General features: G+C 41.0%; 1 protein-coding gene across 1 annotated transcript in view; it reads right to left on the reverse strand.

Annotated features, from left to right (window-relative positions):
• Nucleotides 1-23,543: 23,543 nt before the first annotated feature.
• Nucleotides 23,544-27,815, reverse strand: part of LOC143982391 (uncharacterized) — a 155,879-nt gene continuing 151,607 nt past the window's right edge. Inside the window, exon 3 of the mRNA XM_077481060.1 lies at nucleotides 23,544-24,544. Within this exon, the coding sequence (XP_077337186.1) occupies nucleotides 23,955-24,544 (590 nt within the window). The 3' untranslated portion in view covers nucleotides 23,544-23,954. The remainder of the gene's footprint in view (nucleotides 24,545-27,815) is intronic.

Here is a 27,815-nt window from a genome sequence, read left to right on the forward strand (position 1 = left end):
GTTACAAGTTCAGTAATAAGGTTACAGTCACTATATCTCTAAGATAGGGATTTTTACTGTGTCATTAAACTATTTAAAACCTTATTCCAATTTAAAAAAAAAAAACTCTCCCCTACTTATACTATGTCATGAGAGCTGGTGAAAGATAGCACCAAGTCCCATTATTGCAAAGTTGATTGCAGACCAAATACATTTTAGCATTACAGAGCATTTTTGAGTGCCCTTCCTAAATCCCATGCCTGATCATGAAAGACATTGGCCTTTTTAGCTCCCTTTATGTGCCCAAAATGGGTGGTTACTCTGGGGAGCTTGTGAACCACCCAACTGCCCCATTTGTGGATAATATATATTTACTTTCTCCTACTTTTCTTTTGCCTGCCCAATGCAAGGGGCAGCCACATTAGCCAGTAGGAGTAGGTGGAGACTGAACAAGGCAGACACGTTATTTACCAAGCAGTACCATGAATACCATGTTTGAGGTCTTAGGCATCTTCTGGTCCTCAGAAGAAAATATAAACCAGCACTTGAAGATGCTTGCCTAATGGAGCTGTGGCCACCTTAGAAGACACGTGAGCCCACTAGTTTCCTTTTTTTAAGGGATAGTTGACATTTAGAAGTAAAAGTGCTTGCTGGGTCAATGGATCCCTTGCAGTATATGTGGCTTGGTGTTAGTTACCTCACAGTTTCAGTGGCATCAATTCTGAGAGTCTTTCTAGCTCTAATCTCTTGCTCAGATGACTCTTGTTGGCCTTGACATTAGTCTTTTTTATCAGTTTTCCTAGGCTTATACTCTCAACCCTGGCTATCACAAATTAACCTCCCTGGCGGTATGATTCGTTCTGGTTTTAGGTGCTGAAAGCGGTACAATTATTTTGCATGGAAATATGGCATTTTATATTGTAGTCCTGTAATTCTTAGGAATAACTCTCTTAAATCTGTTCAAACCAGAGTCTAGCAGACATCCCGGGTATGATAAAGTTTATAATATAATAAATAATAATAAAAATTATTCAATAATGTAATCAAATCCTAAAACACTGAAAAAGGGACACTTTCTGGTTGCTATGGACAATCTCCAAATTCCAGCCATAAAAAACAGTATTTATAATATGCACAATAGGCACTGCACAGACAACTAGGGACAAAGGGGGTATGTATTTTTTTATACAGTACTGTAATCTGTACTGTAAGATTACAGTTCTGTGTGTGTTTTGTGTACTTTTACTTTTTTGAATTTGGCGCCGATCACCGCTCCCGTGCGCCGTAGCGTCGCAGGGAACGGAGGTCAGCGGCATTCGGCACTGTGTGAATCAAGTGGAGGACGGCTCGATCACACAGCATGGAGGACATCGCTGGATCCAGGGGACAAGGTAAGTAGCTTCTCTGTGTCCTCCCTGTATCCAGCGATGCGATGAACTCGGGATCACCGCTAGGGAGGTTAAAACAAATTTTGGATATCGTATTATGTAATTTTTTTTCTCTTGTTTCCACTCTCAGAGTCTTTAGATTGTAAGCTTCACAAGAATGATCCTCCTAGCCCTGTTCTATTGAATGGTATTGTAACTGTATTGCCTCCCTTTATTTTGTTAAGTGCTGCATATTAGACATGTGCACACTAAAATGTTTTGTTTCATCAGTTTTCATCAGAAAAATACATTTATTTAGTTACTTCCGAAATTCCTTTTTATTTATTTATTTTTTTTGTTAAAAATTGCATTCGTCCAAAAATCCAAATTAATTAAGGTCAAATCTGTCACTGGCTTATGGTGTCTGTCGAATGTTCAAAGAATATTTGACGGGGCAGCTAAACTGTATGACTCCGTACAATTTAGCTGCTCCGGCTAATCTTCTTAGAACTTTCGACAGACTCCATAAGCCAAAGATTCAACGTTTTTATGTTTTTCGCTGCTTTGTCGAATCTTTGTCGTTCATGTGGAATGTATATAGTTCGAACAGACTGGTGATAGCGATCACTGATCAGACAGGTAACAAGATAGAGTATATAAAATCTCAATCTAGAATCTATAATAATAAATCCCCCCCCCCACCCCACAACACGGGCAGCTTCTGAGGCTATCACAACACTAGCAACACTAGTATCACTATCAGGTTCACAACACTAACACAATAGCAGCAGATTATTATGAAAAAGTTAAGTTGAACTGTAGCTTGCTTCACTATTGTTCTGCTGCTATGCTTATGCTTAATTGCTAAATAATTTAGGTTCTCTGACAAACGGACCAACTAAGATTGACTGTCTTCTGAAATGATTCAGTGTGTGTGTCTCTCTCTGCTAGCAATCATGAGTGAAAGTAAGTTGGCTGTACGTGTGTACTTAGTTCTAGCTATTTTACTGCTCCACCTCTTTGGTTACAATCAGCCAATAACATTCATCATCATCATTATTTTTATTTTACTTCCCCCACCCAATTCCAGCAGCGATCTTTTCTCTCTATGTCGAATTTTTTCTCTCTATGTAGAATAATCCTGGACTAATAGAGTTAAGGTTAGGCACATTCAACCACAGGTTCAATAGACACATATTGTTATTGTCCGCGTCATGTCGAATCTCCTATCTATATCGAACTGTTATCACCACAATGAAAACAAAAATAAAGCATTTGTTCATGTCAGATCTTTCATTTTTCGGATTCTGCACTTTCGTTATCGTTTGTTAAAACAATAACGACAACACCTGAAATTCAGACGAAAATGCATTCGGACGAAAACGAATGCACATGTCTACTGCATAGTTTGTTGGCACTATATACAATAAATCCTGACTAATAATAATTATTTTCTGCTTGTCATAACATATTATTTTAACTCCTAGAAAGGTTATTTAAAAATATGTAGTCGTATGAGAAGTGTTATATTTCAGGTGTCCTTTTAAAAAAAATTAAGTTTAGAAAATAAAACTGAGAATTTGTTTACAGTACTGTGCAAAAGTTTTAGCTGTAAATTAAAAATGATTTCAGAAATAGAAGTTTTATTGGTTTATTTTTCTCAATTGCGCACATTGTACACTTGCACACAGTTTTTGAAGGAACTTGGCAGGTAGGTTGTTCCAAACATCTTGGAGAACTAACCACAGGTCTTTTGTGAATGTAGGCAGCTTCAAATGCTTCTGTCTCTTCATGTAATCCCAAACAGACTCAATGATGAATGGGAACCAATATTCGGGTGCCTGTAATAATTTTTTTGCAGTTTACGTAAAAAGATTAACACTTTATTCTTGTCATTGGCCAATTGTTGTACATTTTACACATACTGTATCATTTTTATTCTTATCTAAACAAGTTAACAAAACACTTTAGTAATGAGGGAACACTTACAAAAATATTTTTTTGTCTGACGCACCTACATGAAGACTTTGTTCATTCCTTACATATGAGTACAGTAGAAAAGCACAAAAATTTGTAGAAGTTTACAGGTATATTCAGATATAGTAATTTGCTTCAGGGTAACTGTAGCTAAAGATAAACTATCAATCATAACATACTGTTTAAATGTATTTCATACCTTTAACAGAGCATTAACCTTTCCTTTAAAAAGCATTTTATATTTTTGTAGTGCTCTAAACAAATAGAAAAAAAATGACAAGATGTCTGTTTGTATTCTGTAGTGCCTTCAGCACATACAAATGATGAAAATAGAAGGCATATCTATATGCAAGAAATGTTCACCCTTTACTGTTTACATAAGAAAAAAGGCATATTGTTAATTAGGGGACCCTTCCAAATTAAGCTACTTCTGTCCGATCTCTGTTTAATAATGTAGTATTTATGAAAACCACCCTACAGTATTTCACAAATACATTTTTAAGGCCACTGTGTAAAGTCTCTGATGTTCCATGGCATGTGCTTTGCATCATGCTTCAGTAAACACTATGTAATACATGGAAAAGATGGACTTCTTCTTCCTGCACTTTTAGTTTACTATTCATTGAAATAAAGTTTATTTACTTCAGATTCTTGAAGCAAGTAAGGCAATAAGAATATTTGTGAAGCACAATTTTTAACCACATGATGACTATAATAAAATTGTAGGAGACAGATTGAAAGTCTGGGCTCTTCAGTTATTTAAATTAAATTATATAAAGTACTGCTCATTCTGTATAACATAGCAGGTAGATTTTCAAGGCATTTTACAGTCTACTTACTATAATTGCATTCAGACATAATGGATTCCAAAACCAGGCATGGATAATCCTTTTACACTGAAAGTTCTGACCATTTAGGCTATATGATTTTCTATGTCTGTGTAGAGATCAGATCATAAAACAGTAATTAAATTGCACATCATTGGACTATTAGAAATGAATAGAGCAGCACGTAGCAGGACCGAAGGGTAGGCGGAGGGTTGCCATGACGATAGCACTGGGCAAGGATTGGACCGGATGTTTAGGGGGCGGAGCCAGCGCAAGGAGGCGAGCTCGCTCTACCCCCTAGCGGCAGTCGACAGGAAGAAGATTCCCACCCTCCCTCCCTTACATTAGTTTTTTTTTTTTTTCTATGATGGGTTAGCGGGTTGATGGCACGGGGAGTTGTACTGGGGGCGGGGTAGGGTGCAATCGGACGGATTTCTGGTAATTTTACTCGGGATTGCAGTGAATCAGTGTGGTGGTCAGAAGTTAACTTATTTTCATTTCAGGAATTGGTGCTGGATGTCGTAGCGGTTGGCGGGTGTTGGTCGGTGCAGGTAAAGGAAGATAACCCCTCCCCACAGAGAAATGTTGATGCGGGACCCATTGGAGATATGGGCTCGTTGCTGATATGCCATATAGCGAGGGTTTATATGGCAACTGGTAATGGGGTGCACTGCGGTCAAGAGTCGGGTGTCTTTGAGCTAGCATGTCAGCTTGAGGCCTAGTTACAGTAATATTACCGCAGTGCCTGTTTTTGATCGCTATGCTAATGGGTGGGAGGGGGAATGTCCTGCAGAAGACCAACGCGCTCAGTGTTTTAAGTTAACGGATGTTTTTATATTGTTGTTTTTGTTTCATATGTTAATTATTATTTTGATAATAAAGGGCTGCTACGGCCACTAATTACTCCAAAGAAGGTGTGGACTCTTTAATGGGAAAAGGAAAAAAAGGTATGGAGTTGGGTGGGCCTTATAATAGCAGCGCAGCATCAGTCATACTATAGTCAAGGGACTCTGACCTATTCAAGAGTGTCCCTTTTCTAAATTATGTGCTGCTGGGTTGTACAGTGGTTTCACAAATGTAGAGGAGAGACACATAGGCTAAAACCTTAGAGTGCCATCATCAGGAACCAGCAAATCTATATAACAGGAAAAGAAATAGGGACTTTCTAGGATGGCCCCATAGATATACTGTAAATGTAACACATGAATATAAAAAATCCAGGTCTATTATTACTACATATAAAAGTTTAGAAGAATCACATATGATGCACAATACAATATTATTGATGCACTACAAAGACTACATATGTTTTGCATTATACTGTGTCTCCCATTTCACATATAACAAATTGTGATCAACGTGTTTTGTAGATAGTTCCACTTTATCGCAACTGTAAGTAAAAGTGTCACACGATATTTATGAAGTTCCAATGATCTCTGTTTAGTGATCACAATTAGTATATATAATAACAAATAAAAAATGGTCATACTATAAAAAAACAACTACCCCCTCAGATATAAGATACCAGGTGATCGCTATCCTCACCAACTTATGAACACTTCACTTCACTTATGGCATCATGTTGTTACAGCAATCTAAAGGTACCCTCATTTCCACAAGGAAATACCTATTGGGTATTCTTCATGTAAGGAAAGGAGAAATAAAGACAGGTGAGGGGCAAGATTTGCAACATAGTTAATAATTAATAATTAATAATTTAAAACAAATCCAATTACTTAGCAGGACATGTTATTGCCCTGTCATGAGAAAGCAGTGTTGGAGGTGAACAGGGAGGAGGCCTTTTCAATCCACAAAATAGAAATAAGTACAAAGAGACAAGCATCCTTTCCTATTCCTCTTTAAATACCTCTCACAAATCCCAACCTCCCTGCCATTTACCAATGGAGGATGGGGAGGAGGTGAGTAAATACCTGCCCTAGTAGTACTGCCAAGTACAATGATGTCTTTATGTTTTTATTAGAGATTTCTGGTACTTTTTAAGCCGTGGGAAAAAAAAATGTCCCTGTTTATTTCCAGAAAAAAATGGAAATTATGGAAAAAATTTATAAAATTAAGTGTGGAGTAGTTTTCCAAATTGAAGATTGTTTTGTTACACTAGGAAGGTGAAATGCAATGTATATAAAAAGCATTATGTGTGAAATAAAAGTATATATTTTTCAGTCAACAAACTAAAGTGGTGTGGCAAGGGTGGGCACGCCGCCAGAGGCATGCGTGCTGGCTGCGGTCTCCGTGACCGTGACTGCGGGTCCAGCAGACTCGATGTCCACGGGTGCCTGCGATTGTGTCACGTAGAGGAAGAATGGGGAGATGCTTTTGTAAACAAAGCATTTCCCCGTTCTGCCTAGTGACGGACATTGATCACAGCTCTCTGTCATCGAGAGCAGTGATCACAGTCCTGTATGTTGAAGCCCAGCCCCCTCACAGTTAGAATCACGCCCTAGGACACACTTAACCCCTTCACCGCCTCCTAGTGGTTAACCCCTTCATTGCCAGTGTCATTTATACAGTAATCAATGCATTTTTATAAAAGGGAAGCAGAGAGGATGGGGATTATTGCAGTGCCAGAATACTGCAATAATTCACATCCTCTCTGTTTCCCTTTTTTTAACAATCATTGGGATGAGGTGCCTTATCTAAATACGGACACATCTCCAATGTATGTTTATAGCACTGATTGCTGTATAAATGACAATGGTCCCAAAATAGTGTAAAAAATGTACAATGTCTCCTCCATAATGTCACAGTCCCAATAAAAATCGCAGATTGCTGCCATTACTAATAAAAAAAATGAATAATAAAAATGCATGCACCTTCATCAGGCCTGATCTGAACGCGCGCTCCTCCCCACACTCGCACCATCCGGAAGTGACATGTCCAGCCGCCCCTGAGCTGAATCTGAGAACCAAGAAGCATTGGGAGCCACCAGCACAGCCAGGAACATCAGCTGCCACTCCACCTGAGAGGCGACCGCCTTCCCCCAGGAGTGGATGAACTTCCTATACCATTTCACATGCGCTGTAATCTCTACTATCTTGTGAGTTTAAAATTGTCTGTCCTATATTAAAATGTTTTTATCATGCTGCACTTAGATGGCGCTGCTCTCTTCTTTGTTTTTTACTGTCTCCATTCTAGCTTGTTATGAGCCGGCAGCCATTCAGAGTCAGCCCATCTGTGACCATCTACATCAGTGTTTCTCAACTTTTTTACTGTCGGGGAATCCCTGGCAAAAAGTGTGAGATCTCGGGGGAACCCCTGAAATAATATTCAGATCTACAGCTTACAGAACATCGGTGTGATCAGTGAGCTGTGATATTTAGTAACAACAATTATTTCAAGAAATAGCATTACTAGAAAAAAACTTAAAACTTACCCATGTTATGTGAAACTTGTACTTTTTTTTTTTCTGCACAGATGCTCATTATAGGGCACACAGCAGAACATGGGGCACATCAAGCGGAATACAGCAGAACATGGGGCACATCAAGCGGCGCACAGCAGAACTTGGGGCACATCAATCGGCATGCAGCAGAACATGGGGCACATCGAAAGGCACACAGCAGAACTTGGGGCATACAGCAGAGTACAGGGAACATTACGGGGCTCACAGCAAAACATGGGACACATAATAAGGGCACACAGCAGAAAATGGGGAACATCATGGGGCACACAGCAGAAAATGGGGTACATCCATGGGGCACACAGCAGAACACGGGGCACAAAATGGGGCACATTAAGGGACACACAGCAGGGCACATGGCACATTACAGGGCTCACAGCAGGGCATGGGGTACATTAAGGCACACTCAGCAGGATATGGGGCTCACAGAAGAACATGGGGCACACAGAAGAACATGGGACACATGGAAGAACATAGGGCACATCAAAGGGCACACAGCAGGACATGGGGGACATTGTGGGGCATACAGCAGAACATGGGGCACAAGGAGCATACAGCAGGGCACAGTGCAGAGCATGGGGCACATCAAGGGACACACAGCAGGGCACATGCCACATCACAGGGGACACAGCAGGGCATTGGGCACATTAAGGGACACATGGCAGGAAATGGGGCTCATGGCAGAGCATGGGGCACACAACAGAAAATGGGGATCAAGGCGCACACAGCAGAAAATGGGACACATCATGGAGCACACAGCAGAACATGGGCCAAACAGCAGAAAATGGGACACATCGTGGGGCACACAGCAGGACATGAGGCACACAGCAGAACATGGGGCACACACAGCAGGACACAGGGCACATTATGGGGCTCACAGCAGTAAACAGGGCACATTATGAGGCTCACCGCAGGACACAGAGAACATTATGGGGCACATTAGGAGCACACAGCAGGACACAGGGCAGATTATGGGGCTCACAGCAGGACACAGGGCACATCAAGGGGTGTACAGCAGAGCACATGGCACATTACAGGGCACACAGCAGGACACAGGGCACATTGTGGGGCTCATAGTAGGACATGGGACACATAATGGGGCTTATAGCAGGGTATGGGGCACATGGCAGGGCACATCACAGGCTCCCAGCAGGACATTGATCACATGGCAGGGCACATCCCGGGCTCACAGTAGGGCATGGGGCACACAGCAGGGCACGTCATAGGCTTACAGCAGGGCATGGGGCACACGGCAGGGCACACCACAGGTGCACAGCAAAGCACATCAAAGGCACATGGCAGGGCCAGCGGAACATGGCAGGGCATGGAGCGCACAGCAGGGTACACCACGGGAGCATGGCAGGACATGGGGCACATAGCAGGGCACACCACAGGTGCACAGCAGAGCATATTACAGGCACACGGCAAGGCGTGGGGCACACGGCAGGGCATGGGGCACATTAAAGGCACATGGCAGGGCATGGGGCAAAATTACAGGCACATAGCAGGGCATGTGGCACGTTACAGGAACATGGCAGGGCATGGGACACATTACAGGCACATGGCAGAGCATGGAGCACATCACAGGGCATGGGCACATTACAGGCACATGGAAGGGCATGGGGAACATTACAGGCATGTGGGACACATTACAGGCACATGGCAGGGCATAGGGCACGTTACAGGCACATGGTAGGGCATGGGGAATATTACAGGCACATAGCAGGGTATAGAGCACATCACAGGCACATGGGGCACATTACAGGCATATGGTAGGGCATGGGGCACATGGCAGGGCCCATTACAAACTCACAGCAAGGCATGGAGCACACCAATACACTGTAATTTTAATGCAGAGTAGCTTGGGAAGTGGTTGTAAGAAGTCTTCTCCCATATCGTGATGCTCCCTGACAGCCTCTCCTCTCCTCTCGTCCATTTCAGATGATGTCACATTTCAGCAATACAATTTTAGTTTGCGTCACATCTACACAATTTTAGATTTTGTTTATTCTTTTTTGGATGTTTTTTTTTTTTTGGATTTCCTAAAAATCTTTAAAGACAGTTTGCTAATTTCTCCTTTTTTTTGGGGTGTTTTTTGTGTGTAAAATTACCACAACAACATTATTCGATTTTTGATATTTTGTTTTTCTTTTTTAATCTACAGGAGGTTGTTTATTGTTGGTACCCCTTGTTATTCATTTCACTTTGTTTTTTGGAAATGTACCTGCCTGCTCACAAATAAACTGGCCTTTTGGAAGGAAAGCACATACACAAGTATTTCTTCAAAAAAAAAGAAACTTTTATTTAGTTGTCAGTAACAGATAAAGAGGGAGGCAGCAATGTTTAAACTGGGGAGATTAACGAAGCCTTTGGCCACCAGGGCACACATCAACTATTTAAACGCAAAAATTGGTGGCCTGAGGAATACATGTCTGAGGGAGAGAAGTCTGGTCCTGAAGTCCATGAAACCCGGAACAGCAGCAGATGACATCTATGTTCCCAGGCTGTGGTACTACAACAGGCTGCATCTTCTGTCAGACCAGACTGAACCCAGGTCATCACTCTCTGGTCTTCCTTCCATGCTTCCTTCCAGGCTGTGGCTGTGGTGCTGGAGGTGTGGCAGAAGGAGGAGGAGGAGTAGGAGCAAGGGCATGGGCCAAACCACACAAGTGTGTTTCTTGTGTCATTTGGCCCAACAGACCCTTGTTGAGGGTGTGTATAATAACCTCCTCACACAAGAGCTGTTGCCCCTGCTCCATTTTATCAAGCTTGTACGCAACCAAGGCGGCAAAGGACTCTTGGTAGGTAAGTTTTGCTTGGAGTGCCGCAGAAGCCTCACCAATCTGCCTCAGGGCCGACTCCTCAACATTCCCCCCCTTTCTCGCCCTTTTGTGTGGAAGGCGGAGGGGAGGGACCTGGCATTCAATGAGGCTCCTTTGGCTGCCCACCGCCTGGCTGCCGCTTTCGCCCGCCTCCTCCTGGCTGCCACTTTCCACAGCCACCTCCTGGCTGCTGCATTCCACACCCTCCTGTTCCTGGCTGAGTTCTTCCTGTGTATGAAAAAGGGACATAGTTTGAGTTTTTGGTTCATCGAACACACACAATTTTCACATCAGCACTGTTGGAAATTGTTAACCAATAGACTATCATTCTGTGCCCAACATTTTTCTTTTTTGTCCTCAAGGTTTTGGCCACTACTGTCTATTGATATGTGAAACACTTTCCAAACTCAGCAATTAGTGAGCAAAAATCAAGTTAACATCATTCATTTTTACTCCACAAATATGTACAACAATACTATACCTGGCCCAAGCTGGGCTCCCACAGTTCTTCCTGAGTGGAAGGCCCAGGTTGGGCATTGGAAGACTCATCGGGTGTGGACTGGAGCATAGAAGGACGCGTGGAAGGAAGAGTAGAGAGGGATTCTCTGACCTCAGCCTGGTCTGACAGAAAATGCATCCTGTCATAATACCACAGGGTGGGAACATAAACGTCATCTGCTGAAGCCCCAGATTGCATGGACTTCAGCACCTTGCTCCTCTCCCTCATATATGTACTCCTGAGGCTACCAAATTTCTTTTTTAAATAGTTGACGTCTGCCCTGGGGACCACCGGCTTCACAAACTCAACCAGTTGCAACATTGCTGCCTGCCTCTTTTGTTTGTTACTATATTGTGGGTGTGTTGCTTGCCACAGGAAGGGCATGTCTCTGTATTTATCGATGAACAGAGGGAGGAAGCTATGGTCGTTGAAGCCGTCCATAATGTCTGCAAGACACAACACAAGACAAACACTAATGTCAGTTTAAACTCCACTAATGCAGGCCTCAATCTAGAAGCAGTGTAGCCTAGTGATGTACCAAGTTCAAAATTTTACCTTCGTTTGCACGTTCGCGGCTCAGCTTCTCCCTCTGTTCACCGATCGTACGGACGACACGTGCGTGTTGCGTTTTATATACAGTGTGCATGCGTGAAACTCCGCCCGCCCCTGACGTTCTTTCTAGACTATTCCCCGCTCCTTCGCTTCCGGCGCAGTGGGGAGAGCACATGGCGGAGAGAATGCAGCTGCGCACTAATAATAGTTTCACTAACGAGGAGGAGGGTGAGGAAAGCCCGGAGCCTGAAACGTCCCGATCCAGGAAGAGAAGATTTAAGGCCTTAAATATGTCTTTTGGAGAGATGTTGGAGATGATGGACATATTGAACAGGACCGACTATGATGGGAAGTATGGACCTTACCCAAACCCAAATATCAGAAAGGCCAAGATCATGAATAAAGTTGTGAAGAGTCTTCATAAGAATTTTGGGGTACACCGATCCAAGGATCAACTGAGAAAACGCTGGTCAGACCTGAAACTCAGGGAGCACGAGCAGTACATAAGGATCAAGCGTGTTCTTGACAAAAGTAAGTAGTTGTCGTGTGTTCATATGATTATTATTGCTTGCATCCTGCTCCATGTGCTTTGATTTCATGTTGTGCAGTATAAAATGGCCACTTTCAAGTTCATGGTTTCATTCGTTCGTAGGAAACATCGTTCTGCAGGTAAGTATTCCAGCTGAACACAGTGTCCCCAATAATGTTATGACCTTGAAGCTCGGCCAAAATAAACAATTGTACAACACTTCCAAAAAATGTTTCATATTGTTAATTCTGCCCTCTGTGTGCTAATTCTTTCTTTTTTTCCATTCCCATAGGGGAGAGAAGACTCGGCAAGTATGAGGCATTACTCTGCAATACTCTGCATTACTCTGCATTACTCTGCAAAACTCTGCCTTACTCTGCAATACTCTGCATTGCACTGCATTACTCTGCATTACTCTGCAAAACTCTGCCTTACTCTGCAATACTCTGCATTGCACTGCATTACTCTGCATTACACTGCAATACTCTGCATTACTCTGCATTACTCTGCAATACCCTGCAATACTCTGCAATACCCTGCAATACTCTGCATTACTCTGCAATACCCTGCAATACCCTGCAACACTCTGCAATACCCTGCAACACTCTGCAACACCCGCCAATACCATGCAACACTCTGCAATGCTGTGCAACACCCGCCAATACCCTGCAACACTCTGCAATGCTCTGCAACACTCTGCAATGCTCTGCAACACCCACCAATACCCTGCAACACTCTGCAATGCTCTGCAACACCCGCCAATACCGTGCAACACTCTGCAATGCTCTGCAACACCCTCCAATATCCTGCAATGCTCTGCAACGCAATACTCTGCAACGCCATACTCTGAGATACCCAGCCATACTCTGAGATACCCAGCCATAGTCGGTGATACCCTGCAATACCCAGCCATAGACCCCCCCTCCCGCCGCCCTCCGGTGCTTCTACCGACTCGCCAATACGATCAAATCCAGAATCTTTTTTTTTTTTTTCAGGCTTCCCAGCTTAGAGGTGAGATGTGGGGTCTTATTGACCCCATATCTCACTGTAAAGAGGACCTGTCATGCCATATTCCTATTACAAGGGATGTTTACATTCCTTGTAATAGGAATAAAAGTGATCAAAAAATTTATTTTTGGGGAACAAAATGTCAAACTAAAATAAATAAAGTAAAATGAACAATAAATATATATATATATTTTTTTAAAGCGCCCCTGTCCCCATGTGCTCGCATGCAGAAGGGAACACATACGTAAGTCCCGCCCACATATGAAAACGGTGTTCAAACCACACATGTGAGGTATCGCTGCGAACGTTAGAGTGAGAGCAATAATTCTAGCCCTAGACCTCCTCTGTAACTCAAAACATATAACCAGTAAAAAAAAATTAAATCGTCGCCTATGGGGATTTTTAACGTGACGTTTGGCGCCATTCCACGAGCCTGTGCAATTTTGAAGTGTGACATGTTAGGTATCGATTTACTCGGTGTAACTTCATCTTTCACATTATGCAAAAATTGGGCTAACTTTACTGTGTTTTTTTTTTTTAAGCACAAAACTGTTTTTTTTTCCAAAAAAAAGCATTTGAAAAATTGCTGCGCAAATACCGTGCGAGATAAAAAGTTGCAACGACCACCATTGTATTCTCCAGGGTATTTGCTAAAAAAACATATATAATGTTTTGGGATTCTATGTAATTTTCTAGCAAATAAATGATGATTTTTACATGTAGGAGAGAAATGTCAGAATTGTCCTGGGTGCTCCAGAACGCCTGATGGCGCTCCATGCATGTTGGGCCTCTGTATGTGGCCACACTGTGTAAAAGTCTCACACATGTGGTATCGCCATACTCGGGAGTAATAGCAGAATGTGTTTTGGGGTGTAATTTGTGGTATGCATATGCTGTGTGAGAAATAAACTGATAATATGACAATTTTGTGAAAAAATAAAAAAAAAGTAAAAAAATCTTGATTTTGCAAAGAATTGTGGGAAAAAATGACAACTTCAAAAAACTCATCATGCCTCTTACTAAATACCTTGGAATGTCTTCTTTCCAAAAAGGGGTCATTTGGGGGGTATTTGTACTTTTCTGGCATGTTAGGGTCTCAAGAATTCAAATAGGCCGTCAGTACTTCAGGTGTGATCAATTTTCAGATATTGGCGCCATAGCTTGTGGACTCTATAACTTTCACAAAGACAAAATAATATCCACCAATTTGTACTTATTTTTACCAAAGATATGTAGTAGTATAAATTTTGGCCAAAATTTATGAAGAAAAAATTACTAATCTGCTAAATTTTATAACAGAAACAAAGAAAAATTCATTTTTTTACAGAATTTTCTGTATTTTTTCTTTTATAGCACAAAAAATAAAAAACCCAGCGGTGATTAAATACCACCAAAAGAAAGCTCCATTTGTGTGAAAAAAAGGACAAAAATTTCATATAGGTCCAGTGTTGCATGACTGAGTAATTGTCATTCAAAATGTGAGAGCACCGAAAGCTGAAAATTGGTCTGGTTATTAAGGGTGTTTAAGTGCCCAGTGGTCAAGTGGTTAATTGATTGATTTATATTAATGAATCATTGTTTATTGGTGCAGCTCTATATTTCCTTTTTCTGTTTATTGTGTGTGTGTCCCACATTTGAGCTGCAGCCTATAGATTAATTCGGATTCACTTATATTTGTGTAGGGCCCTGCTCCTAATGGTCAGATGCTATTATTATTATTCAATTTAGTTGCTTGAAGCCGTAGTTGGGTTTAGGCAAATTTTCCTAAAAAGTTCTGGTTTCTGTATCAGTCCAGCTGGGTTGTACTGGTTTCCCACTTGACCGTAGGTGTCGCTGTCACTGTAGGTAAGTGTGGAAATGCAGCATGCTGGATGTATTAGATATCACCTCTTGCTTGGAAATAGCTCAGTGGGAGAGGCTCTCTTGCTGTGCATTCTGGGAGAGGGTATTTAAGGTACCAATGCCATTTTTGGTTCTGTTTTTCCGGGGTTCACTATCCCTACCTCATGGCCCTCCTGGCCTGTGGTCTGTGTCGCATGGTCTTGTGCCTTGGGGGCCAGCTGGTCCAAGGCCTTGCAACTGAGAAGGTAGGCCCAGAAAAGACTGGGGGCCTACTGATCCAAGGGTGGTCCTGTGCTGTCTCGCCTGTGGGGAGAAGCCGAGAAAAACTGGAGGATCCAGGGGAAGACTTTTCTAGTAGAGGACCGAGCGCAAGGCTGGTGTCTCTGGAGGAGCCTGGAAACTCAGTTAGAGGGCGCAACCCGGATCAACACCCATACAGTATCGCCGGGTCAGCTGAAAGAAACTGGTACTGTATAGCAGTTCTTTTAAACTCTCAAGATTTCATAGTTTAATCGACAAGTCTGTGGCAGAGACTTTGTTGAGCATTTCAATCAATTACCAGGTGCCTGAACTCCCCCTTTATCCTCTAACCCTCTATTGAAAGACTTTTGTATTCATCCTGAATAAATGTTAAAAAAAGGACTAAGTGTCGGATTCAACATCATTTGGGCTACTTTATATCGGGACGGAGAAGCGAGTGGGTGAGGTAACGGTAAGCCCAAATAAAACCAGCAGCTCCTTCAGGGGTTAGTGCTACATATGTATTTATATATTTATTTCATTAATTATTTATAGTTAGGTCTAGCGCTGTTTTCTATTTTTTCTTAATTCTCGAGTGCCCTTTTCTCTGTGTATGTGTAATTAACTCTCAACACGCTCATACGGGAAATAAACAAAATAAAGTGTAGTGCCAATATAAGAAATGCAAAAATATTTGTGTAATGATATAAAGGAAAAAAGTCCAAAAGAAACAAATAAGTCCCACAGTGTTTGTATTTGGTGAAAAGCACAGTCAGATGACCAGGCACCAACATCAAGTGAATTCAACATTCACCAAAAATATGGCTACCATTACAGTAGCATATACACCTGTGAGATATAGGAGGTCCCCCGGGAGTCAGTGTGGCAGCCCGCTTCTAATGGCACCTTCTTCTGTGCTCTATGGCAAACAAAGCTCACCAATAAATAAATAAGTAAAGTCGCGCTATGGAAAAACCAAAAAAACAAAGCAAGATCTCCAATGTGATAAAAATATAAAAGAAGTGAAGGAGGAAAAGAAAATATGCTGGGTTAGAGCTGCCTATGCCTGAAGCCCTCACCTCCTTAGTAGGGAGGAGAGGGAAATGAAGAGTATAAAATAAAAAGGTTATGGCGCTAAACCCTATCAGTGGTGTGTTAAATTGACCTATCACCACAAACTGGTGTTATTTAAAAAGAAATGCTATTAACAATAGCGTGCAAAAATTTCCTAAAACAATTTTGTATATATCCTAAAAGTATATATGCTAAAAGTATATCCTTGAAAAAAAAACAAAAAAATATATGTGTGATCAATATTGAATCAACATGTGTGTTCCATCATAATTAAATCCAAAATAGATATTAAATTATCTTATACGTGTCAGCATACTATGAGTGAATACCAAAAATATAATAAACATTCATTTAGATATACAAAATGGTGAAAATGTTGTTAGTATCCAACAGTGTGCTAGTTCAGAAAAAAACTGTGCAAATACGTGCAAAGAAAGTGCAAAAAAAGCGACTAGGGATCAGAACAACCAGGGATCAGAAATATGTTCAACCAATAATCGCATGAAGACGCATCTATGTCCAATATAAGTCCAAAGTTAATGTTTGGCTTAATAATACTGCCTCCTCAGACTATTGCTGTAATTGATGCGTAAAGTCAATAGGGAATATTTCATTCACTCGTGCAAACAGTGCGGGTCTTCAATTAGAAAACTTCATCCCCGGTGCGCCACTCAGTGCTATAGTGTGTAAATGCTCTCACCAGAATTAATGCCCCTTATGGGGCTGGATGGACCTTCACAATGTAAGCCACTGTGTTGCTCTCTGGCTGCTGCTGGTGCACTGGGTGAAGTTTCACTATTCCGTCCGTGTGGTCTCCAACGTTAATTATATATGAGAAAAGACATATCCATAGTGTAATACATTCTTAACCAGATCGTTCGTTTATTTGTATAAAAAAACTACTCACATTTGACATTAAAATCATATGCATGTGGAAAAAACTCAGCCGTTCGTCTCTATCCGTTCAAATGAGTGCACACAACGTGGCCACGCCCTACGCGTTTCAGAGTGACGAAAATGAATGAACGATCTGGTTGAGAATGTATTACACTATGGATATGTCTTTTCTCATATATAATTAACGTTGGAGACCACACGGACGGAATAGTGAAACTTCACCCAGTGCACCAGCAGCAGCCAGAGAGCAACACAGTGGCTTACATTGTGAAGGTCCATCCAGCCCCATAAGGGGCATTAATTCTGGTGAGAGCATTTACACACTATAGCACTGAGTGGCGCACCGGGGATGAAGTTTTCTAATTGAAGACCCGCACTGTTTGCACGAGTGAATGAAATATTCCCTATTGACTTTACGCATCAATTACAGCAATAGTCTGAGGAGGCAGTATTATTAAGCCAAACATTAACTTTGGACTTATATTGGACATAGATGCATCTTCATGCGATTATTGGTTGAACATATTTCTGATCCCTGGTTGTTCTGATCCCTAGTCGCTTTTTTTGCACTTTCTTTGCACGTATTTGCACAGTTTTTTCTGAACTAGCAAACTGTTGGATACTAACAACATTTTCACCATTTTGTATATCTAAATGAATGTTTATTATATTTTTGGTATTCACTCATAGTGTGCTGACATGTATAAGATAATTTAATATCTATTTTGGATTTAATTATGATGGAACACACATGTTGATTCAATATTGATCACACATATATTTTTTAGGTTTTTTTTCAAGGATATACTTTTAGCATATATACTTTTAGGATATATACAAAATTGTTTTAGGAAATTTTTGCACGCTATTGTTAGCATTTCTTTTTAAATAACACCAGTTTGTGGTGATAGGTCAATTTAACACACCACTGATAGGGTTTAGCGCCATAACCTTTTTATTTTATACTCTTATAAAGCTCACTAATAGCCAAGAATGATCTCCAATAATGTAGTATTTTATTACCAGGTCCAGATAAAATCAAAGTAATATAAAATACAAGTATCAGAAAATCCAGTAGACAAAATCCGATGTCGACCCAGGATTGCGCAGCGGCGTGACATTAGCACCAGAATCTCCACCCGTCTCCTCCAGAATTTCCATTCATACAGGAGACTCCAAGGATATTTCTTGTAGTCAATTTACATAAATGTCCACCAGTCTCTGTTATCAAAAAATGTTTGATTACTGCTCTGTGCAAAACGTCTTCAGGTGTAAGATGTTGGTGAGTTTCTCTACATAATCCTCCTGTTTCAATTCCTCTCACAACATTTCAATAAGAAACAAATACAATTTTGACTAGACCACCCCATGACCTTGCCATTGCTAGTGTGCTTTGGATCACTATAATTTAAAAGATCCAATTCTGGATAAAGTTGAGTTTACTATAATGCAGAATTCATTGCTCATTCTATGATGCAAGCTGAATATGCACTGAAGCAGAAAAGCAACCGCAAACCATAAGATTTCCAGCACCATAATTCACAGTTAGTTTAAGTATTTGTACCACCCATGTATAATATTACTTTGACCAAACAACTCTATTCATTAACCAGACCACAGAACATTATTCTAGAAGGTCTGGCCTTTACCTACATGTCTAAAGGCATCCCATAGTCTAGCTTGAATGTTATTGTTGGACAGTAAAAGCATTTTCCTCGCCTGATACTAAATCCCATAAAGTCCCAGTCTAATCACCTGTTATAAGCTAATTGACCAATGGTATGAGAGTGCCAGGATGTTTTAGCCTTTTTTAAGATTATTTATTAGTTGTAGCTCACCTTTTTCTTTCGCTACTTGAACATAACATTTTCATTCCTCTATTATTTTAGGTGTTTATATATTTATGTCAAGTTTTACATACTGTACATTCACATCAGTCCCTGCCCTCAAGGAGATTACAATCTAAGATCTCTATCTTAAATGTATATACATACTGTATAAGGACTGAGTTATACAGAAGCTAAGTGACCTACCGATAAGTATTTGTATTGCGGGAAGAAACCCACACAAACTCCATGTAGATAGTTCCCCAACTGAGGGTCCCCAGAGCCGCAAGACACAATACTGCCCTGTTACAGAGATCTTGATAATCTTGCTAGCAATTTTTTGGAAATATCAATTTTTTTTATAGATTTTTGTTACCGTAGGTAAGATTGGACTTTTACTGCAAAAAGAAAGAAGAAGACAGCCTTCTTTATGAAAATCTGTGAGGCAAAGTCATATAGGCCTGAGCGAGAATTTGCAAGAGGCCAATGGAGAGGAACTCAGAGCTCCTTCTTAAGTGATGTAAAGACATGAGCAGCCCACACAGCCAAAAAGGCTGAAAAATTTATTTGACAGTGCAGCTGTCCATTCCCTTCATTTGGGTGCAAGGCTGACAGCCTTTTGGAGGGTGTGGACAGACAGAATTGAAAATCAATGGATCCAAAGAAGGATAAAGACAGGCTACAAGATAGTATTTCGAAAGAAGTCACAGAATATTTTCGTACAAATGGAATGGCCACAAAACCGGAGGAAACAAGAATACATAACAGAATACGTAACCGAATTGCGGCAGAAAAATGCAATCACACCAGTCCCTCTACAACAGTGAATAAGAGGCTTTTATTCACCAATCTTCTTGGTGACAAAGGCATCAGGGGATATCAGAGCAGTCCTAGACTTAAGATCTCTCAATCTATTCATTGACCCAAAGGGGTTCAGAATGGAGTCAATATATACAGTGCCTTGAAAAAGTGTTAATTTCCCTTTACATTTTCCACATTTTGTTATGTTACAGCCAAAAACGTAAATGTATTTTATTAGAATTTTATGTGATAGACCAACACAAAGTGGCACATAGTTGTGAAGTGATAGGAACATGGGGGTTTTCAAATTTTATTACAAAGAAATATGTGGAAAGTTTAGCGTGTATTAACTAAACTAAACTAAACTCAAGTGGAACCAATTGCCTTCATAAGACACCTAATTAGTAAATAGAGTCCACCTGAGTGTAATTTAATCTCAGTATAAATACATCTGTTCTATGAAGCCCTCAGAGGTTTGTTGGAGAACCTTAGTGAGCAAACAGCATCATAAAGGCCAAAGAACACACCAGACAGGTCAGAGATAAAGTTGTGGAGAAGTTTAAAGAAGAGTTAGGTAATAAAAAAATATCCAAAGCTTTGAACATCTCACGGAGCACTGTTCAATCCATCATCTGAACATGGAAAGGGTATGCACAACTGCAAACCTACATGGCTGTCCACCTAAACGGACAGTCCAGGCAAGGAGAGCATTAATCAGAGAAGCAGCCAAGAGGCCCATGGTAACTCTGGAGGAGCTGAAGAGATCCACAGCTCAGGTGGGGGAATCATTTCACAGGACATCTATTAGTCATGCACCCCACAAATCTAGCCTTTATGGAAGAGGGGCAAGAAGAAAACCATTGTTGAAAGAAAGCTACAAGAAGTCGAGTTTGCAGTTTATGAGAAGCCATGTGGGGGACACAGCAAACACGTGGAAGAAGGTCCTCTGGTCAGATCAAGACCAAGATTTAACTTTTTGGCCTAAAACAAAAAGCCTATGTGTGTCAGAAAACTAACACTGCGTATCACCCTGAACACACCATCCCCACCATGAAACATGCTGGTGGCAGCATTATGTCGTAGGGATGATTTTATTCAGCAGGGATAGGGAAACTGGTCAGACTTGATGGGGAGACGAATGGATCCATCTTAGAAGACTGAGGTGGAGTTTCACCTTCCAGCAGGACAATGACCCTAAGCATACAGCCAGAGCTACAATGGAATGGTTTAGATCAAAGCATATTCATGTGTTAGAATGGCCCAGTCGAAGTCTGGACTTAAATCTAACAGAGAATCTGTGGCAAGATTTGAAAATTGCTGTTTATAGACAATCACCATCCAACCTGACAGAGCTTCAGATATTTTGCAAAGAAGAATGGGCAAAAATGATTCTCACTAGATGTGCAAAGCTGGTAGAGAATTACCCAAAAAGACTTACAGCTGGATTTGCAGGGAAAGGTGGTTCTACAAATACAATGTTTGGCCTTTGTACAGACACAGAAGGTGGCATACACAGGTTAAAAAGGTTAATTTCCCACATTTGTGGCTTTTTAAATCGCAATTAGTGTTTGTGTATAAATAGTCAATGAGTTTGTTAGCTCTCACTTGGATGCCCTAAGCAGGCTAGATACTAAGCCATGGGGAGCAGAAAAAAAACTGTCAAAAAACCTGCATAACAAGGTGATGAAACTTTAAAAAGATAGAAAAGGATATAAAAAGTTATCCAAAGCTTTAAATATGCCAGTCAGTACTGTTTAATCCCTTATTAAGAAGTGAAAAATTCAGGGCTTTTTTGATACCAAGCCAAGGTCAGGTAGTCCAAGAAAGATTACAGCCACAAATGACAGAAGAATTGCCCAGGATACAAAGAAAGGATATAGGGTATGTAAACTTTTGACTAGGGCCATTTGGGTGATTTCTGCTGTCATTATGATTTTAAAAGGAACCAAAAAACTATGTAATAAATGGCTTCATGTGATCACCATCCTTGAATAGAAGAAAGCTTTTTGGCATGATTAGTCATATTTTCAATATAAATGCCAAAATTTCATAATTTTTGCCGAGGTATGCAAACTTTTGAGCACAACTGTATAGTCCGACGGGGGGGAACAAAGAGTCTGCCTTTACTACAATTGATAACCAAAATTTTCCTCTGGTCTGAGACACATCTGGGAGCCTTGACAGAGGCCTACATCCCAGGCAGACAGAAACATCTTGCGGATAAGCTGAATCGGTCAGCTTCAGGCAGTCTTTGCTTGGCCCAAGTGCTTCTTGCTTTTTGGGTCCTTTTTTTGTTGTGAATGACCAAAGAAGCCACACCTGGTTGATGATGAGTTGGCAATCAACCAGACATAGAAGCCCTATTGCATTACTTTTTTTTTTGTATTTCTACTTTTGCAGTCACATTTGTAAAAACTCTACTATATGATTGTTATGTGTTCTCATTCACACAACATATCCAAATATTTTTTATTTTTTCATTATGTCTCACCTTTTAGATGTTTCTTAGAAGTATTCATGGCTGACTACAAGCCTGTCCTAAGTTTGTGTAGCACCCTCTACTTTAGGTAGGTGCTAGATGTAGATTTTTGTGAGCACAGGTACATTTATTCAGGCCTAGCTGTGAGCTATGCCTGTTTGTTTTGATCTGTGGGGCTGGGGGTGGCCTAGAATAGCAGCAGGTGACTCACATGCAGCATCATTTCTCTGTCACCACCCTCTGGGTTCTAGAGGCTTCTAGAAGGGAGGAGGGAAAGAGGAGTGGAGTGGCATGAGGTGTCTCAGGGAGCCCTGACCAATCCTCAACTAGGAATGGCAGCGGGTTAGGCCTCCTTGATATACCCAGTGTCAGCCTTGCTGGGAAGGAGTTGTTTGGATGGAAGAACTGAGAGCTGGAGTGTTAGGCTGTCAGGGCCTTGGAGGGAGCCCCCCAGGCTGGGGGGTGACCTTGAGCTAGGGGCTCGGAGTTGTGAAGGAACCCCACACTATCCAAGGGGTGTCCCAAACAGAAGCAGGAGAGGACAGAGGGGAACACTGATGGGCAAGTCTTCAGGAGGGATCCACCAGGTGCCGGAGAGGGACAGGCACAATCAGGAGAGCTGGGAGAGGCATGCCAGCGGTCCCTGCCAGAAAATTGAAATATCTCAGGCCTGACTGGATTAGAGTTGGGCCTACCATGTGCTAGCTGTGCCAGGAATCAAAGTATTATACAGGAGAGAGAGAAACAGTCTACAAATAAGCGTTGTGCTGGAGGAGGCTGGAGCTCTAGAAGATGTAAATAGAGGTTCCAATTGTTCATCATATTGATTTCTGCTATTGATTCTGGACATCCCATAATTCCCTTACCCCATCCAAGTTTAATCCCTCAATAAAATAACAAAAACAAAGGTAATGGACTGTTCATTGTCTGGAAGAGAATGCCAGGTTGGACAGGGTGACAGGCGGAACTACTACTTTCTGCAGCTCCTATGGGGGTACTGCTACATCTGTCCTCACTGACATACAGTGCAAGAAGCCTAGCTTCTAAAACTTTAACACTTTGTTAGGACAGTTCAAATCTAGTTGAAATTGATAATGAAGATCTACCTGCACACCACAGACAGGATTAACTATGGCAAACACTGCTACCCAGCCCGCTCATAAACAAAGAGAACCAGTAGGATATTATGACGCTGGGTGGCAAGGAATAGAGCATCAAAAAAACATGAGCTGCAATTTTCATTTGAGTTATGCTATGTGGGTGGATACATGTAACAAAACTAAAGTAGGTGTTATCCCAATTTGGCTGCAAAAGTGCAAATACATTTTAAGCCCCATTTTTTAATTTAACCAGTTCAGTTGAGGTATGAAAACACATTTAGCTCTTTTAATGAACAAGTGCACCTGTTATGCAAGAGTGACCCTTTATTTGTTCCCAGCAAGAGAAATAACATAGAATATTAAAGCCACATATAACATTTCAGCTAGAAAACAATAGGTGTTAATGGCAGACATTTCATTACACATTCAAATCCAAAACACTTTCGGCTGCATGTTTTTTTTTTTCCATGTATTCAGCAATAAACTCACCATATCAACTGCATGAATTAAATCCACTGTAGCTATCTAATATGTAACACAACATCTATGGAAATAACAAGTTTAGTATAGTGAGTAGTATTAATAGTGCAAGTAATGAATGCATACAAAGATTTATTGAGGAATTTTATTTAGTTAGTAAACCTGTTAGTACAGAAGAAAATAATAGCCCATTGCTTGTGTTACAGGTAGCAATAAAATTAGTTTTGGCACACAGACTTAGTAGTAAGTGCAGGTCTGGGAAGAGCCATCTGGACCCAACACAATGACCTCCTCAGTTGTGGTAATGGTGGTGGAGGAGGAAGCAGAGGTGATTTTGGAGCAGGTGTCTCCAGCAATTGTCGAGCTCTCGGTGGTGGTGTTGGTTTGGGCTGGCTTACTGCAGTAGGAGTTAGTTGTTAAATTCCCTGGGTTTGGAGTTGTAGTTTCAGTAGTGGTGACGATGGGGTTTGTCTCATTATTTAATGTTTCAGATTGTCCACTTCCGATAAGAACTCGTATTGTTGTAGGTGAGATGGAGTTTGTCGTTTTTATGTAGATTTTACTTGGGGTGATGGTCTTCGTCTCAATATTGACAACCGAGGTTTTATTTATTAGCAGACTTTTCACCTCTACGTTGTTTATCACCTCTGTAATGATTTGGACACCTAATAGGCTTCTGCTTCGAACTGTTGAGACGGTTATGTTCTCTTCCGGATAGCTGTGTACTGATGGTGTTACAAGCGGTAGGGAAGATATATTAGTGCACTGTGTCTCAGTGCTATTTGCACCTTCTGAATTTGAAGTTGTAGTTATTGCCAGTGCCAAGCCTGTTGGAGAAAATGAAAGAATAAATATGACACACAAAATATATACATTACCAATAGCTTCTTGAAAACGTAGATGTAGCAAACAGCATTGTTATCTCTACCTCTTTAGTAGGAGCCCACCTATATTTGCCTTGGCAACTAATCACCATTAAAAACAGCAATCATGTGCTACAGATGCCATACTGTAGTTAACCAATTCAGACCCGGAAGAATTTACCCACTTCCTGACCAGGCCATTTTTTACGATACGGCACTGTGCGACTTTAACTGACAATTTCACGGTTGTGTGACACTGTACCCAAACAAAATTTGCATCCTTTTTTTCCCACAAGTAGAGATTTCTTTTTGGTGGTATTTAATCACCTCTGTGGTTTTTATTTTTTGTGCTATAAACAAAGAAATAACAATTTTGAAGAAAAAGCAATATTTTTTATTTTTTTGCTATAATAAATATCCCCAAAAAATATATAAAACATTTTTTTCTCTCAGTTTAGGCTTATATGTATTCTTCTACATATTTTTGGTAAAAACAAATTGCAATAAGTGTATATTGATTCCTTTGCGCAAAAGTTATAGCGTTTACAAAATAGGGGATAGATTTATGGTATTTTTATTATAATTTTTTTTACTAGTAATGGCGGCAATCTGTGATTTTTATCGGGACTGTGACATTGCGGCAGACAGATTGGACACTTGACACTATTTTGGGACCATTGACAATTATACAGTGATCAGTGCTATAAATAGCCATTGACTAATAACTGTATAAATGTCACTGGCAGGGAAGGAGTTAACATTAGGGGGCAAACAAGGGGTTAAATGTGTGTCCTAGGGAGTGATTCTAACTGTAGTGGGATGGGACTGCCTGGGGTAGGAGACCAAGCAAGCGCTTAAAGTGGATCAACAGAAAAACAACGAGAGGGCAATGCTGGACTCTGTGGGATGGTAAGTACTTGAATTTACAAAGTCAGCTGCTAAATAACTGATTTCTTCTCCTCAGTTTCCGGTTATTTTAGGAATACCATGGCTATCAATTCACAACCCCACTATTGACTGGCAGGCCCAAAACCTTGCCTTACCCTCTGAACATTGTGAGTTACATTGTCAAAAGAGAGACATCTCATCTACTATTATTGGAGTGACATTGACTAACCTGGAAAAATTGACCCCTCAATACCAAGACTTTAAAGACATTTGTGATATGAAAAATGCTGACCAATTACCACCTCACCGGGCATATGCTTGCCCAATAGAGCTTGTACCAAGAGCCCCAATTCCTTTTGGCCACCTTTACAATCTTGCTGAACTTGCTGAAGGTGTTAAGGGACTTTCTACAAGAGAATCAGGCAAAGGGGTTTATCCGTCCCTCAACCTCTCCTGCTGGAAAACAAAGATGGAACCCATGCATCGATTACAGAGAATTAAATAAAGTGACAGTCAAGAATCGTTACCCACTTCCATTAATTCCAGAACTATTCGAGAGACTAAGGACAGCAAAGATTTGCACCATGCTTGATCTGCAGAGTGCATATAATCTTGTTCACATTCGACCTGGAGATGAATGGCAGACTGCCTTTCGGACAAGATATGGGCAATAAGAATCTCTAGTAATGCCTTTTTGACTCTGTAATGCACCAGCTACCTTTCAATATTTCATAAATTATGTTTTCAGAGTCTTGTTAGACCAATTTGTTGTAGCTTATCTGGATGATATACTTATCTTTTCAACCAATTTATAGGAACACCAGGATCATGTTTGTACTGTCTTAGAATGACTATAACAAAATAAATTATATATTAAATTATAAAATTAAAAATGTGAGTTTGAAAAGACCCGTATACAGTTCTTGGGCTACATCATCTCTCCCGAAGGGCTGAACATGGATTCCAGCAAGATCCAAGCCATCCTAGATTGGCCTACCCCAAAGAACATAAAGGATGTGCAATGGTTCTTAAGGTTCGCAAACTTTTACCGGAGATTTATTTAAACATTTTCATAAATCGCTAATGCTTCCAGTGGTCTACAAATGTAGAAATTACTTTCTTATATCTGAAAACCTTATTCACCACTGCACCCGTACTGGTACACCTTAACCCAGAACTTCCCTTTATAGTAGAAGTAGATGCCTCCAACACAGCCATCTGAGCTGTTCTTTCACAGAGAATTGGTGATTTTTTTTTATGGGGATGAACATTGTGTAAGCGTGTTCCTCCTAGGTCCGGGTGATCAGCTGCAGCTGCTTCCAGTGGTCTGATTATCACTTACTTTCCCTGCAATGTTCTGCAGAGCTTTCGGACAACATGCTTGTTGGTAACACTGGATGAGCTAGGAGCGTGTAGATGAGCACAAGCATACCCGGCTAAAAGGACTTAACGTGCCAAGACAGCCAAGCCGGGGACTCTTCAGGGATCCCTTGGTCGGGGTAGAGGGAGATTCAGCGAGGACCTTCAAACAGAACTGAAATTCTCTGTGACCTGCCAACACTACACGGGCAGAGCCAAGTTCCGCCAGAGTCTTGCCGAGGCCGAATTTGGCAGAGTCATTCCAAATTCTGCTATATACGGGCATCTTCAGCCTGGTGGACATGAATGCTGGCGAGATTATACGGATTGAGCCGAATCCTGCTAGAGCCCCACTGGAGCCGAGTGCGGCTGACACATCCCGATTCCTGCTGAGTGTCAACAGTTAATAGTCTGAAACGGGCAAACTCAACCCCTAGCGAGATCTTGGAGTGAGAAGGTAACCTGTGGGTCAAGGCATGCTGAATAGTGGGGGCACCAGAAAACCCCTCCCCCTCTTCTTTCCTTTGGGTTTGGTACACCAGAGTGCCATTAAAGGGGTAAGAGTGAAATACCCTTGGTAAAGAAATCCGAAAGGAGAAGCTGGACTTTTTTTCAAAGGAAAAGGTAATAGACTGTCAATCGATTGATTGAAACTGTTGATGTCTGGCTCTTAAAGAAAAGGGGGAAAAAATTATACGTTTCCTGACAACTATAACCTTTTGGCAGGCTTAAAATTAAAGGATAATTTCGGCCTGAGGTGCTGTGGGAAGATTTGGGCAATTAGAATTGGTTATTGCATATTATAATTTTTAACGCAAAGTATAAAGAAGTATATGCCTTATAGTAGAGTTACGAGAATAGGTGAGAACTATTTTTTCTCTTTCTCTAAATATCTTCAATACAATATGCCACCATATAACCTCGAAAGAAGCAAATTATTAGTGTATGGTGCGTTGGCACCTGACACCAGGCAGAATTAATAAAATTC

This window comes from Lithobates pipiens, unplaced genomic scaffold (assembly GCF_037356315.1).
Source record: "Lithobates pipiens isolate NorthernLeopardFrog02 unplaced genomic scaffold, aLitPip1_a1.2 Scaffold_16, whole genome shotgun sequence".
NCBI classification, from domain to species: Eukaryota; Metazoa; Chordata; class Amphibia; order Anura; family Ranidae; genus Lithobates; species Lithobates pipiens.